Genomic DNA, 15,020 nt, shown 5'->3' with positions numbered 1-15,020 from the left:
GTTTAGGGTTAGGGGTTAATTTTAGGTTTAGGGTTTACAGCGTGCTTCTTTCTCCGCGCTGTTGTCGCCCTGTTGATGACGTCAGCGACGCGGTTTAGTCGGGTGCGGTTTAGTCGAGCGCGGTTTTGTCGGTGAACCGCAGAATGTTCTGCTTAATCACCATTCAGAACTGAATCATTTTGGGACAGTAGGAGGTAGATGGACAAGCAGATTGACAGACATATTTTAGTTTAGTTTATCGTCATTGCACCTCATACAATGAAACTTAATACCATCTTCCTTCACATTCTATGTGATTGAATTGAAAGCCCGATATTGCATTAGTATTGCACTATACCGTAGAGTTCAATATAGTTACTTCCCTGGGATAGAAGCTGTTTTTCAGCCTCTTGTTTTTATTATCCTGTATCATTTGCCAGATGGTAATAGTTCAAAAAAAGGTTGCCCAGGATGAGAGGGATCTTTAAGGATGTTTTGTATTTTCTTAAGGCAGCGGGAGCTATAAAGCTCTTCCAAAGAGTGGAGAGGGCAACCAGTCATCCTCTGGGCAATGACGTTAACCCTCTGGAGTGCTGTCCTATCTGCCAATATATCCAAAGAGAGATAAACACACAAAAGCATAACATAAACATATGTTTATTAATCATGTTACAAAATTAAAATAAATGGAATGGAATAAATCAGAATCAGATCATCCTCTTCACAATTCGTTTTCCTGGTTAACTTCTGGGAGAAGACTTTGTGGTATCTGAAGCGGAACATGTAGATTATGGGTGTCAAACCTGTGGCGTCATGTTGCTGTCACGTGATGTTTTGTGACATTTTTACCCTTCGAGGAGCTGGGGTGGTGTGGCCTGTGCATGGCACACCCTGCGGGCTGCCAGTTTGACAACCCTGATCACAGTTTTGTTCTATGTAGTATCAATCTGGTGAATTCTTAAGTTTTCTCTTTCCGCTATGTATTCAAAATGGATAGCAATTAATATATATATGTACATATATGTAAGTGTGTATGTATGTCCCAGCATAACTCTGGAGTGCCTTGAGCAATTTCAACCAATCTTGGTACACGGATGACTTACTCTCTGGAAACAAATAATGGGGTGGGGGACACCTCTGGTGTGTGTGTGTGTGTGTGTGTGTGTGTGTGTTTGTGTCTGTCTGTCTGTCTGTCTATCTATCATCTATCTATCTATCTATCTATCTATCTATCTATCTATCTATCTATCTATCTATCTATCTATCTATCTATCTATCTATCTATCTATCTATCTATCTATCTATCTATCTATCTTCCAGCATAACTCTGGAATGCCTGGGCTGTTCAGGAGAGCAAGTGGAGCTTCCTAGAGCGATAATTGTTTGTGATGTCATGGGAGGGGGAAGGGAGCGCCTGGGCTATTAAGGAGAGCGAGTCCTAGAGTTGTTTGTGATGTCAGTTCAGTGGTGGGTTTCAACACAGACTACTGCCGATTTGCGCAGGGGTGCGCCATGCACGTGTTTGATGCGTACTGTGTGCTGTGTGTGCATGCGCAGTACAACTAAAATTGCTCTTCGCATGCACAGAAGCAGGAAACAGGATAACCAGTTCGGGGGTGCGGCAACCCTGGGTCGCTGCCGGGTCCAGCAACCCAGGCCACCAAGCTATTACCAGTTCAGCTGAACCGGTCCGAACCAGTAGGAACCCACCACTGCATCAGTTCCTTCGCAGCTTCCTCTGGAAAGCCAGCCATGACGATCACCCTCCAATGGACCAATGGGGAAGCGCCTGATAGATTTGGGGCAAAGTGCCAGGATCGTAGAAAGGGCGGGAAAGAGGAGCACATGAGAGGGGGAAGGGGCAGGGATGCAAAAGATTTGTATTTTGATGTCAAATAAATTGAATCTATATTTAAATGTTAACCATGGCAATCATAGCTCCGTGAAGAGTATAATCACCGACAAAGGGAGGCAGAAATGTTGGAAAAGCACATCATCCAAGCAAGGGCCCGGGCCACCGCAGAAGAGGAAAGGCTCTTGAGCGTGTTTCAGCTAGAAGTTCCGGAAGCCTACCGCCGAGCTGCAATGCCATCAGGTGAAGGAACAAGCATTTCCGATGTTCCCTTTTACAGGTCCTCCTCGACCTTTGATCACAATTGAGCCCAACAACATTTCTGTGGCTAAGCGAGACAGTTGTTAAGTGGGTTTTACCCCATTTTGCAACCTTTCTTGCCAGAGTTGAATCGCTGCAGTTGTTAAATTAGTCACATGGTTGCTAAGTGAATCTGACTTCCCAATTGACTTCGCTTCTCAGAAGGTCACAAAATGGGATCATGACTCCAGGGACACTGTAGCCGTCATAAATACATGCCAGTTGCCAAGCATCAGAATTTTGATCGTGTAACTGCAAGGAATGCTGCAAAGATTGTAAGTGTGAAAAATGATCACTTTTTTTTAGTGCTGCTGTAACTTTAAATAGTCACTAAACAAACGGTTGTAAGTTGAGGATTATTTCTATTCTAATATAACTTATACCAAAGAAAAATGTCCTTTGGTTTGCTAGAAATTGGTAAGGATTTGATTTGACTTTGTCGGTATGGGAAGGATTGATGGCAAGGCATTTCTTCTTGTGCCGAATCCGTCATTGAATTTTGGCAATCATGTTAGCGAGCCTATTTTTATCAACAGCTGCACGAAAAAGTGCTGCTGAATTTTGTCCAAATCAAACATTTAGATTTTGAAGCCATGATGTTCTTCTTCTGCCTGGACCTCATTTGCCTTGATTTCCCTTGGCTTACCCAGGTGGCTTATCACCTCTTTATTTCTGATTTTGTCAACCCAGCCGTCTGTAAATCAACATTTCAATTGCACACAAATCCTATTCAGTTGGTTTACTGAAAAATTAGGAAAATTAAAATTACAATGAAGAGACAAAAGGAAAGTTTTTATTTCTATGCTTCCATTTTTCAGCCCAGGATAATTCCTGTGAAAAATAACTGCCTCCAAAGCTATTCTTTCTTTTTTTTTAGTGGGTGTGGGTGCCAATTGATTATGAGTACTCCTTGACTTACAACTGTTTGTTTAGCGACTGTTGAAAGTTATAACTATACTAAAAAACATGACAACTGTTGCAGCATCCCCAGGGACAGATGATCGAAATTTGGGCTCTTGGCAACCAGTATTTGTTTACAATTGTTGCAGCATCCCTGGGTCATGTGATCATCCTTTGCGACCTTCCCAGCTAGCTTGTGACAAAATCAATGGCAGAACTCAGATTCGCTTAGCGACCACATGATTCATCTAACAACTACAGTGATTCATGGCAAAAAATAGATTGAAAAATAGGGCACAATTTTTATGTAACATCTGTCTTATTCAGGAACAGAAATTCTGGTCCCAATTGTGCTTGTAAGTCAAAGATCAGCTGTACTGGCCTCAGTTTCCCTTCCAAAATGTTCTGTTCCCCTGTATGAAGAAATAATGGGAACTGTTTATTTTTAAAAACTTATCTCTCTTAAATGTGCATTTGCCTAGTGAAATCTACATTCAGATGGTGTGTGGATGGCGCCCTTCTTAAAAAACACCATTTAATCTGTCCTGAAGATTACATCACAGATCCCGCACTTGTAAGCCACGCTCCTAAAGGTAACTAGAAAGATGAATGTAACTTTTTTCAGCACACCATATATAGTCATATCTGAAAGTATATGAATGTTCTGACCTAGGCTTCCCCCAAAAGCATGTAGCAGAGTACTGGTCCCGATAAAGCCCCTTTTATTAATTGAATGTGAATTCCTCTCATTTACATTCAGCAAAGGCCTGGTAAACAGCCTTTCAAAGGTGAATTTATGACCACAGACCTTATCTGCCATGTAGATAAATATAGTATTGTCCAAGGAAAGACTGGGCACAGAGTCTCTGAGATTCATGGACAGATCTTCACACTCCTGAAATGAATGAATGGTTTCCTGGAAAAGCCCACTCCCCTTTCACTCTTTTTTTATTTCCTATGGGAGGGGCCATTCACCGTCCATCTGTGACTTTACTCCCAAGTTGATTTCTGAGCTATTTTGGTAGCTCTGCGCATGCGCACACTGGGAACAGACTCCAGCTGTTTCTCTGCTTCACTGCTGTCTAGCTCTGAAGGCAGCTGAGAACCGCCAGATGGCCTTGACCCCCGCTCTGTCTCCGATGCAGAGCCCTCATCCGAGCCTTCCCCAGCCTCCAGGATTGGCCCATGTTCCTCTCCAACCGCCTCACTTTCTGAGTCTGCTGCCAGCTCTGCTGGTGGACCACAACGAGATTGCTATTTTTTAAAAAACATTTGTATGAATGATGACCGTTATGTTTCTAGGTTTCTGAACTTAACTTTTCTTTAAATGCAGATTTCTCAGAACCGGGCTATTTGAAAGAAACTGATTGTAAACACCACGCTCCTCCTGATTCAGAAGCTCTCCAATTGAAGGAAAATTCACGCATCAAAAAGCTATGGGCAAGTCTTCCAGATGTGTCTTTGTCCAGTTTAACTCTGGAGTCTTCAGATGCTAATATTTCAGATGAATCTGTGGCATTGCACTATAAGGTACTGTCTGGTTTTATTTTGCTACTACTTTTACATTGTTTTCTGATCTGTCCCCACAGGTCAGCCTTGTGTCATGATGTGATCAGGTTAATTTTTCTCAGATTTGAGATGCCTATTGATGTCCCAAAGGTGCTTTCTCAAGAAGCCAAGCGGACTTTCTGTTTTTTTTTTTAAAGAAGTTTCGCTTCTCATCCAAAAAAAAATCTTCAGTTCTGACAGGGTCATTCGGTTTTGAAATCTAAAATACGGTATTGATAAATTCAACATATATGCCTGCGAGATGTGCATTTAGAATAAAATTGAATGGGAGGTGAGATGGCAGCTTACTCAGCCTAATTTCCTATTTCTAAATTTCCTATTTGTATGAAAGCATTGTGTTTATAAATCTTTGCCTATCTTGTCGGTTGGGTGCTTAAAATAGAACAACTATTTATAGTCTGATGCATAGTAAAATCTTTACATTTCCTTCAGGAATGAATGGCTTTTCTTGGTTCAAAAAAAACCAAGCCTTTTTGTGTGTGAGGAGTCCAATTTTTCTGATATTAAAATCCACTTGTTTTTACTCTAATCAATATGAATTGATTTATGTTTGTTCACAGACAGTCTCAACGACATTTGTATGTTGTATGTTGTATGTTTATTACACTTGTATGCCGCCCTATTCCCGAGGGACTCAGGGAGGCTAACAAACGAAGTGGGGGGGGGAATACAAACCACAAACAAGACAAAAACAAATACAAAGACAAATTAAAACAACGCAACAGTCACAACAATTCGAGTGGGGCTGGGAACTCATCAGCCCCAGGCCTGCCGGAACAGCCAGGTCTTGATAGCTTTGCAGAAAGCCTGAATGGTGGTGAGGGTCCGGATCTCCACGGGGAGATCATTCCAAAGGGCCGGAGCAGCCACAGAGAAGGCCCTCCCCTGAGGCGTCGACAGTCGACATTGGCTAGCGGATGGCATTCGGAGGAGGCCTAATCTGTGGGATCTAATTGGCCGTAGGGAGGTAATTGGAAGGAGGCGGTCTCTCAAGTACCCAGGTCCGATACCATGTAGGGCTTTAAAAGTAACGACTAGCACCTTGAAGCGCGTCCGGAGCCCAACAGGCAGCCAGTGCAGCTCGCGGAGGATAGGTGTAACGTGGGTGTACCGAGGTGCACCCACAATAGCTTGCGCGGCTGCATTCTGGATAAGCTGAAATCTCCGAATGTTCTTCAAGGGCTGCCCCATGTAGAGCGCGTTACAATCCACTGGATTCCTGGTTCTCAACCTCAAGCAACTATATGCAGGATCATAACTTTCATCAGACAGCCTGTTTCCTGTTTTTTTTTTTTTTTTAAATGCTAGATGTAGAATTTGTAGGGACATTTTTCCCCCACAAAACAGAGGCCATATTGTCCTCTGCGTTGACAAATATTGCTTAAGTGTCTTGGGAATAACTAAAAGGAAATATAAGTGCCTGTTTCAAATGCAGAAAAGACGTTGACCAAATTGGGACTGGACAAGCTCTCTCATGAGAGGTTTTAAATAAGATTCTTGCCCTAAGCCAAATTCAGTGGCTCCTTTAGTTCTAGGATTTTGAAAATCTTAAAAGCTTGTGGGATCAGTTTTTAGTGATACAGGGTGAATCTTATGTAAAATTCTATCCGATAGCATGCTTCTCGTTTTATCTCTGATAGAAGAAAGCTAAAGTCTTGGGCAAACCCCTCTGGTTGGATGAAATGTCCAGAGCTGACCGGCATAAAGACCGCCTGTATCTTCAGAAACTGAAAGAGCAGCACAATTTCCTGAAAAATCCTCGCTTTTTCCCACCTAATTCACTCCATGGAGGCAAGTCTTTGATTCTGCCTCAAAAGAAGGTGGAGCAGGTGATAGGAGGAAGAAGAAAGTTTGTGACGGAAAGGTAGCTCTTTATAAAATACTTACCCAACTGGCCTTCACTAGCCGCAGCAGTAATGTTTAACATTTATGTGCTTCTCCCTCTCCCAAACATTCCTAGACATTTTATATATGAATGCAAAAATCTTTACGTTGCTCAGGGAATACGGCCTGCCTATTGCAAAAAAAGGGAAGAGGAAATTTGACACAAAAGTTGTTGCTTTTGATAGCAAGGTAGGGCACACCCTGCCTTCAAAGACCAGCTGATATAATAAACTTGTGAAGCACAACTGTGGGAGCATTGCCAGTTGGCACATCTTCTGCTTTGAGAAAATGAATCGATCCAAGATGCGGAACGTGGGGGCGTCGCCTAGCTTTTCAGGGCTCATTCGAAAAAAGATCCCCCCCAAAAGGTCAGAATCACAATATACTTCAGCCAGGATGCCACTGAAATATTGGGGGTCTCTGCCTTCTGTTTCAGGAGGGCCCAAGGTGGTTTAGATAAGCAAGAACTGGCCAGTCCAGAGAGAAAAAAAGGACCAGAGGAGACGTGATAGCAGTGTTCCAATATCTCAGGGGCTGCCCCAAAGAAGAGGGGGGGCTCAGTCTATTCTCCAAATCACCTAAGGCTATAGAACAAGAAGCAGTGGGTGGAAACTAATCAAGGAGAGAAGCAACTTAGAACTAAGAAGAAATTTCCTGAGAGTTAAGAAGTTGTGAATGCCCCAACACTGGAAGTTTTTCAGAAGATGTTGGACAACCATTTGTCTAAAGTGGTATAGGGTTTCCTGCCTAGCCAGGGGGTTGGACTAGAAGACCTCCAAGGTCCCTTCCAACTCTGTTATTCTGTTATGTTCTGTTATGTCTTCACCAAAAGATAATCTCTTTCATTTTGGCTAAGACAAAAGGCCATGCCCACCTTTGGAGCAGCATGATGCACAGAGGTGGGAAGAAACCGAGTGGACCTAAGGCTGAAATAGATGTTTGAGAGTGCAGTGTTTCTGAACCTCAGCAATTTCACGATGTCCTGGCTGGGGAAATCCTGAGGGTTGAAGCCCCACACACCTTAAAAGTTGTTAAGCTTGAGAAACACTGTGAGAGATTTCAATACAACGAAGTTCACTTTACAGGTGGTCCCCATTTTACAATCACAATTGAGCCCCAAATTTCTGTTTGCAAGCAAACAGTTCTTAAGTGAACCTGGCCACATTTTACGACCTTGCCACAGCTGTTGAATCACTGCAGCTGTTAATAATTTAACAGTTATTATTATTATTTTAATATGGTCTTTTTATATCCTTGTAATCTGCCTTGAATCCCCACCTGTAAGTAAGCAGCAATAAGTAAATAAGTAAGTAAGTAAATAAATAAATAAACTCGCTTGTTGAGTGAATCTGGCTTCCCCTTTTGACTTTGCTTGCAAGGAAGTTCGCAGAAGGGGATCATAATACCCTGGGACCCAGCAACCGTCATAAATATGAACCACTTGCCAAGTGTCTGACGTGTAGCAATCCTGATAATTCTCTTGACTGCCTTTTTTTCTTCTTCATTTCAGCGATTCCCAGTCAGTACCAATCTTCCTAGCAAACCCTCCTGCAGTGGTGTTTACGGAATATGAAGTTGGCCAGGTTTATGAGGTAAGCGCGAGCCAGGAGAATTTCTGACATCCACCTGGCCTCTTTGCTTTTCTTCAGCTGCATCATTTTTTTCATTTCCTAATAAAGGGGTACTTTTAAATTTAATACAGGGAGTCCTCGACTTATGACTGGTCACTTAGCGATCAGTTCAAGTCTCGGTGGACCCTGTAAAGGTGCTTAAGATTCCAAAGTTCAGACAGACAGCCACCCTCTGGTCATCTGATGGCATTTATGGTCCTTTGCGGCATCCTGTGGTCGTATGACTGTGTTTTTACTGGAACTGGACATTTATTTCTGGTTTCCAGCAAAAGCCACCCCATAATGAACAATGACTGTGTCAGCGTTCCAAATATCATCCAGAATTAAATCCGAGTCCAAGGCAGAGCTTTCCTCAAAGTTCTAATTTAATAAGAGAGACATGTTGATACATCTGTGGGAAACCCGAATCTGAAAGCTTCCCGGGGGTTCCCACCCAGTTGAAAGTTCATGATCTTGCCCCCAACACCCGCAAGTCCATCACACGGTCCAATCTTCCACTGCCACGCTGGCAGTTCCACCCATCCAGTTCCGGTCAGGCTCAGAGGTGTAGAGAACAAAAGATGACCTTGGGCTTCTAGAAAGGAGTTTTTTATTTTGACAACACATTCCACTCCTTACTATTCCTCCTCCCCAATTCCCCACTAATGAAAAAGCATAGTAAAATGAGAGAGAGTGTGGCAGGCCAAAGATCCAGAAAGGAATATGACTGCAGACTTGACAGACTGTGGCTCTTGCTTAAAGACAGGCACAAGAAAAGTTGTAAAATCGGGTTTGTCACATGGTGACCACGACCGCTTTATGTCTATGACAATTTATAACTGCAATTCTCAGGCTCAGTTACGGCCTTAAGTCAAGGACTACCTATAAATCAAACCTAGGAACTCTTCTCTCCTTCAAGGATAAATACGTCACTGGATATTTTTGAGAAGGGACTGGATTGCCACTTGTCTGAAATGGTATAGGTCAGTGATGGCAAACCTTTTCAGCATCGAGTGCCAGAAAGGGAGTGTGTGAACAGCCAGCTGGTGTTTTGGTTACTGGTGCATATGACCATGCGATGATCAGCTGGCCGGCGCACATGGGCACAACGGAAACCAGAAGATCAGCTCTTCCAGTTTCCGGCACACGCAAAGGACAGGTGATCATTGCACATGCATGCCAACTGACATGGCTCTGCGTGCCACAGATTCGCCATCACGGGACTAGAAAACCTCCAAGATCCCTTCCAGCTCTATTCTGATTCTAATTCTAATATCACAATTAAGGGCCCCTTCTAAATGCTTTGTAAATTTGAAGGCAATGAAAAATTTGTGCAGTAATAACAGTGGCAAAAAATGCTCTGACCATTTTGAGCAGGAGAATATTTGTGGGACTTTTAAGGATAAAAACGGGCTGTGTTTGGCTTGCAGGCCCTCGACATAACCATTCCCACTTACTTTTGCCTTCCCTTCATCCCCCAATTCTTAAAAAGCAACCATTTTTTGGTTGCTGAATATTGTTGTTAGATTACAAACTGACTGGAGGAGCTGCACCGGCTCTGACCTTTCTCTCTTCGTAGATGACGGTAGAGTTACAGAACATGACCTCCACATCCCAAAGCATCAGAATTATTCCTCCAGCTACAGCTTCCTTCTCAGTGGTGATGGGTGAGTTGTTGCCAGATGCTATAATGTCAGTTTCTAATCAGATGGGTTTTGGCAAAAATTGGTTTCCATGGATTGCTTCCAAAGGATTGAAATGGCCTCAAAAGAATGCTACACCAGGTGGCAGCACCTGACTATTCTTGAAAAATGGCTAAGCAGAGTCAGATCTGATGGATATATTCTATTTATTTATTTGTAGTATTATTGTTACAAATAACTCAAAGCAGTGAACATAGCCAAGCCAACATATCTTCCTCTTACTTTCCCAAGGGAATAACCCTGTGAATTGGGTTGGGGAGAGAGGGAGAGGAGAGAGACTGGCCTAAGATCACTGATTAGGCTTTCATGCCTAAGGCTGGATTAGAACTCATAACTCTTCCACTTTCTAGTCTGGTGTCTTAACCAACTAGACCAAAATGGTTAGGAAAATGCTCAAGGAATCTTAGGATGACCTCACACCTGGGGGTAATAGCAGTAATAGCAATAGCAGTAGACTTATATACCGCTTCATAGGCCTTTCAGGCCTCTCTAAGCGGTTTACAGAGAGTCAGCATATTGCCCCCAACAATCTGGGTCCTCATTTTACCCACCTCGGAAGGATGGAAGGCTGAGTCAACCCTGAGCCGGTGAGATTTGAACCGCTGACCTGCTGATCTAGCAGTAGCCTGCAGTGCTGCATTTAACCACTGCGCCACCTTGGCTCTTGGGGTGCGAGACAACATTCCAGAGAGTGCGAAAACTTGGTTTTAGAAGTTTCAAAATTATAATATATATGTATAATTATAATTTGTCAGAGTTTGTTGCAGCAATCATATCCAGAAAGCACACCAGGTAACTGATTCAGCAGAATTCAATAACTTCTCTTTATATATAATATAAACATGAAGTAAGTATACAATACCAAAAGCTGTTTCTTCCAATGTGGTAGAGAGTACAAGCAAATACAGGCAGAGGAGAGAACAGTTTCAGTTTCAGTTCAGAGCAGCAGACCAGTTTAGAGTTCAGCACAGACTCGGAGCTTTAGTACAGAACAGTTGAGCTAAGCCACGCCCAGGCTCCTTGCTGTCTCCTTGTTGCTCACACAGCAAATATTGTTTCAGCTTCCAAACAGTCCCCATTGGCTGACGTAGTTTCTATGCCTATTCATTGGCTGACCTTGTTACCATGTCTTCCAGATCATGAACTCTCATACACTGACATAATTATTTATTTTTTAAAGGGGTGCGAGAATAGATCGGAGGCATTCTTAGGATGCAGGGTATAGAAATGGTTGGGAACCCATAAAGGAGCTTGCACATTATGAGCATAAATTGTGATCCTCATAAGTGGGGTTGGTCATGTGACTGGTTTCTTCTTTCTTGGGGCTGTGTAATCACTTCTCCCAGTTGCTCGTTAATGGCTGACTTCCTCATGTGTTTATTAAGCAAATCTGTTTTCCCTCATTAACTTTGCTTGTTGGAACCAGCTGGGAAGCTTACTAAACATAATCACATGACCCCAGAGAATGCAACTATAATAAATAGCATGCATATATATTACAAACTTGAAATATGGCACATATGTTCCTCTTGGCTTCTAGGTGCTCACTCAGAAAGGATTTTTTGAAATGACCATCAGATCATTAGTATTTCTTATACAGTAATTAACATGCTCTGATGATAAGGAGTTCTACTCTCCCTCCCCACCTGAAAAGAACTCTGTTCCAACTGCCAGTTGCCTCACATTCCATTACCTCAGTTCAAAGTGGCAGACATTCCTCTCCTTCACTCAGAAGCGGTCTGGGGCTCCTTACAATACTAAACATCAGTACTAAACCTCATCAAAATGTCTACACCTTCTACCTATGGAACTGCTTCCAGACTCCATGCGGCAGGAACGATATCCTCTTATGTGTTTCAGTCATCGACCACCACTGAGCCAACGGGTTGAATGAACTAGATTTCTCCGGCATTGCCCAATTACGTAGTTTCATTGTGAAGTAGGGGTATCCAGCTGGTTTTCTAATAAAAGTTCTTCCTTTCCAGGGAAGTTTCCAGGTGAAGGTGGACTTGTTGCTCCTGGGATGAGCTGTTTCTACATCATCCAGTTTATTCCTGAATATCTTGCGGATTATGATGATTATCTACTGGTGGAATCACAGGCAGCCTATCCACTCCTGGTCCCTCTCCAAGGCAGAAGGCCACCTCCTATCTTAACACGTGAGCTGATTAAGTAACAATCACCCAAGGGAGAATTTCTCTTTTAGCGCTTTGCTTTTCAACTTATTAAAGGTTTTATTAGCAAAATGCCTCCTCACCCTAACGAAAAGTCAGTGCAGGTAGTTCTCAAGTATCAGTTGAGCCCAGCGCTTCCATTGCCAAACGAGACAGTTGTTCAGTGAGCTTTGCACCACTTTACAACCATTCTTCCCATCATTGTTAAGTGAATCGCTGCACTTGCTAGGTTAGTAACACAGTTGTTAAGTGAGTCTGGCTTCCCCATTGACTTTGCTTGTCAGAAGGTCACAAAAGGGGATCACATGACCCCGGGACACTGCCACCGTCATAAATACAAGTCAGTTGCCAGGTGTCATGACCATGGAGATGCTGCAAACATGGTAAGTGTGGGAAATGGTCATAAGTCACTTTTTTTCAGTGCCGTTGTACCTTTGAATGGTCACTGTGGTTGTAAGTCAAGGACTATCTGTAATGATGTCATGAAAACATTCAATGTATGATACTAGGCCAAAGGTCCAGCACCTGTGACCAGCCATCTTTAGATATCTGTGCCTGCTTCATCTTTAAGCACGGCAGTGTTCTGATCGAGGCTTCCCAAGAACACGAAATAAACTCCTTGTCCCGACAAAAACCCCTTTTATTAATTGACTGTGAATTCTGCTCTTTCACATTCAGAAAAGCCTACCAGGGAGGATTTACAGTCACAGACCTTATCTGGCTTGGAGAGCTGCCAGGCTGATATCTGCAGAACTTGGCAAGGAGTCTCAAAGAGTCACGAACCAATTAAGCAAATTAATGGTCTCCTGCAAACTCCACGCCCCTTTCTCTCCTCTTTTATTCCCTCTGGGAGGGGCCATGTACCATCCACCTGTGGCTTTACTCCCAACTCGACCCCTGTTCTTTAGCTGTTCTTTTCATCTGGCAACTCTGCGCATGCGCACCCTGGGAACAGGCTCCAGCTGTTCTTCTGCCTCACTGATGTCTGACTCCGAAGGCAGCTGATAACTGTCGGATGGCCCTGGCTCCCTCTCTGCCTCCTACACAGAGCCCTCATCCGAGCCTTCCCCAGACTCCAGGACTGGCCCATCTTCCTCCCCAGCCTCCCCATTGTCTGCATCTGCTGCCAGCTCCACTGGCTGCTGGTGGGCCATAACAGGCAGCTTCGGCCTAGTCTCACAGCTAGAGACTTGAGAATAGCCATAAAGGAGAATATTTGTAGCTCAGGGTTGACATGAGGGATCCTTGGTTGCTCTAGTTCAGGGAAATGAACTTCTGCAAGAAAACAGGCAAGCTCAGAGAGCACCAAGGACCCCTCACTTGAGAACAGAAACTTGCATGGCCCTGTCTCCCCCAGGTCATTTCCTTCTTGAGAGACCGCCTCCTGCCAATTACCTCCCTGCGACCAATTAGATCTCACCGATTGGGCCTCCTCCGTATTCCATCGGCCAGCCAATGCCGGCTGGCAACTACAAGGAGGAGGGCCTTCTCAGTAGTAGCCCCGACCCTTTGGAACGAACTCCCCGTGGAGATTCGTACCCTCACCACCGTCCAGGCCTTCCGCACAGCCTTGAAGAACTGGCTAGCCCGTCAGGCCTGGGGACAAGGATAGTTGCCCCTCCCGAATGATGAATGTATGTTGCTTATTACTTTTATTATATGTGTCTATGTCATTGTTGTATTTTCCCCCCCTGATTTTATGTGAGCTGCCCTGAGTCCCCTCAGGGAAAAGGGCGGCCTACAAATGTTAATAAAATCTAAATCTAAATCTAAATCTTCTTACCCTTCCTAGTCTCCTCTGTACTGTGGAAGCTGCTCTTCCAGATTTATTCACCATTTTTGGCTTCAAATAATCGAAATGTGATTCTCACTCCTGTTTGCATTTGCTACTTTTTCATCTGTCCTTTCAGTGCCACACATCCTGGACTGCGGAGCCTGCTTGGTGGGCGGAGTAAAATTTGTAGAGTTTGAGTGCAAAAACGAAGGGCTCAGTGTTGGAAAGTTTTGTATCATGCCCAAGGAAATGTGGCCACCACCTAACTTTCGGGTAAGCGTTACAGAACCCAATGCTCTCTCCTTACTGCATCAGTCCTATTGAACAAGAACCAAAAGGGGAACCAAAAGGGGAAGATTTCTGGCAACCAGGGGGCCACATATTGACATTCTAAGGCAGTGTTTCTCAACCTTGGCAACTTGAAGATGTCTGGACTTCAAGTCCCAGAATTCCCCAGCCAGCATTCGCTGGCTGGGGAATTCTGGGACTTGAAGTCCAGACATCTTCAAGTTGCCAAGGTTGAGAAACACTGTTCTAAGGGACCAGAAGGGATGTGGCTATGTATAGTCCTTGACTTTTAAGAAATCTCTTTTTGAATAGCCACCACTTCTTCCGCTTCATCTACTGCAATAACCAGATGAATTCATCATCCCTTGGTTGATGGATTCCCCTGATTCATTAGCTTCCTGTTCCAGTTTTAAAAAAAACAAACCACTTGGAGTTTTAGATCTTGGAGGGTAGATAGTGAAAGTGCAGAACTTTTGCCAATTTCACTTGGTTAAAAAAAAGTGCCCAAGGCGGGACAGCTCCATCTTTTCTCTCCGTTTCTCTGTGATCTTGAGTGTTCACCATGTGCAGAGAAGAGCAATAAAGATAGTGAAGAGTGGACTGGAATAGGAATGGAATAGAACAGAACAGAACAGAACAGAATAGCAGAGTTGATTATGTTACTGGTGGCTAAATTGTAGGATGAGGAAGCTAGGTATGTCTAGCCTATCAAAGAGAAGGATTTTGGATGGGGCATGATAGCATTCTTTCAATATTTGAGGGGCTGACTAGAAAAGAAGGGTCCAATTTGTTCTCCAAAGCACCAGAGGGCAGGACAAGAAGCAATGGATGGAACCTTGTTAAAGAGAGATCCAACCTACCACTAAGGAGAAATTACAGTTAGAAAATAATTCCTGATTTAACAACTGAGTTATTTCTTGTTGTTAGTGAGGTCTAAGTGCTATTGCTAACAGACAAGTGGAAGCTGCCTAGTAGGAAGAATTCATC

General features: G+C 43.6%; 1 protein-coding gene across 2 annotated transcripts in view; it reads left to right on the top strand.

The window, feature by feature from the left end:
* DLEC1 (DLEC1 cilia and flagella associated protein) overlaps positions 1–15,020 on the top strand; it is a 78,233-nt gene that overhangs the window by 6,269 nt on the left and 56,944 nt on the right. For both annotated transcript variants that reach the window (XM_087712416.1, XM_087712417.1), the window contains exons 3-10: positions 1,918–2,074; positions 3,514–3,624; positions 4,365–4,561; positions 6,241–6,464; positions 7,995–8,076; positions 9,674–9,761; positions 11,783–11,956; positions 13,882–14,018. In XM_087712416.1, coding sequence (XP_087568542.1) covers positions 1,918–2,074; positions 3,514–3,624; positions 4,365–4,561; positions 6,241–6,464; positions 7,995–8,076; positions 9,674–9,761; positions 11,783–11,956; positions 13,882–14,018 — 1,170 coding nt within the window. The remainder of the gene's footprint in view (positions 1–1,917; positions 2,075–3,513; positions 3,625–4,364; positions 4,562–6,240; positions 6,465–7,994; positions 8,077–9,673; positions 9,762–11,782; positions 11,957–13,881; positions 14,019–15,020) is intronic.

Source organism: Thamnophis sirtalis, unplaced genomic scaffold, assembly GCF_051295495.1.
Source record: "Thamnophis sirtalis isolate CommonGarterSnake01/CBP01778 unplaced genomic scaffold, rThaSir2_p1.2 scaffold_4, whole genome shotgun sequence".
NCBI lineage: Eukaryota > Metazoa > Chordata > Lepidosauria > Squamata > Natricidae > Thamnophis > Thamnophis sirtalis.
The sequence above is the reverse complement of the archived record's forward strand: the minus strand, read 5'-3'. Positions and strand labels throughout refer to the sequence as shown.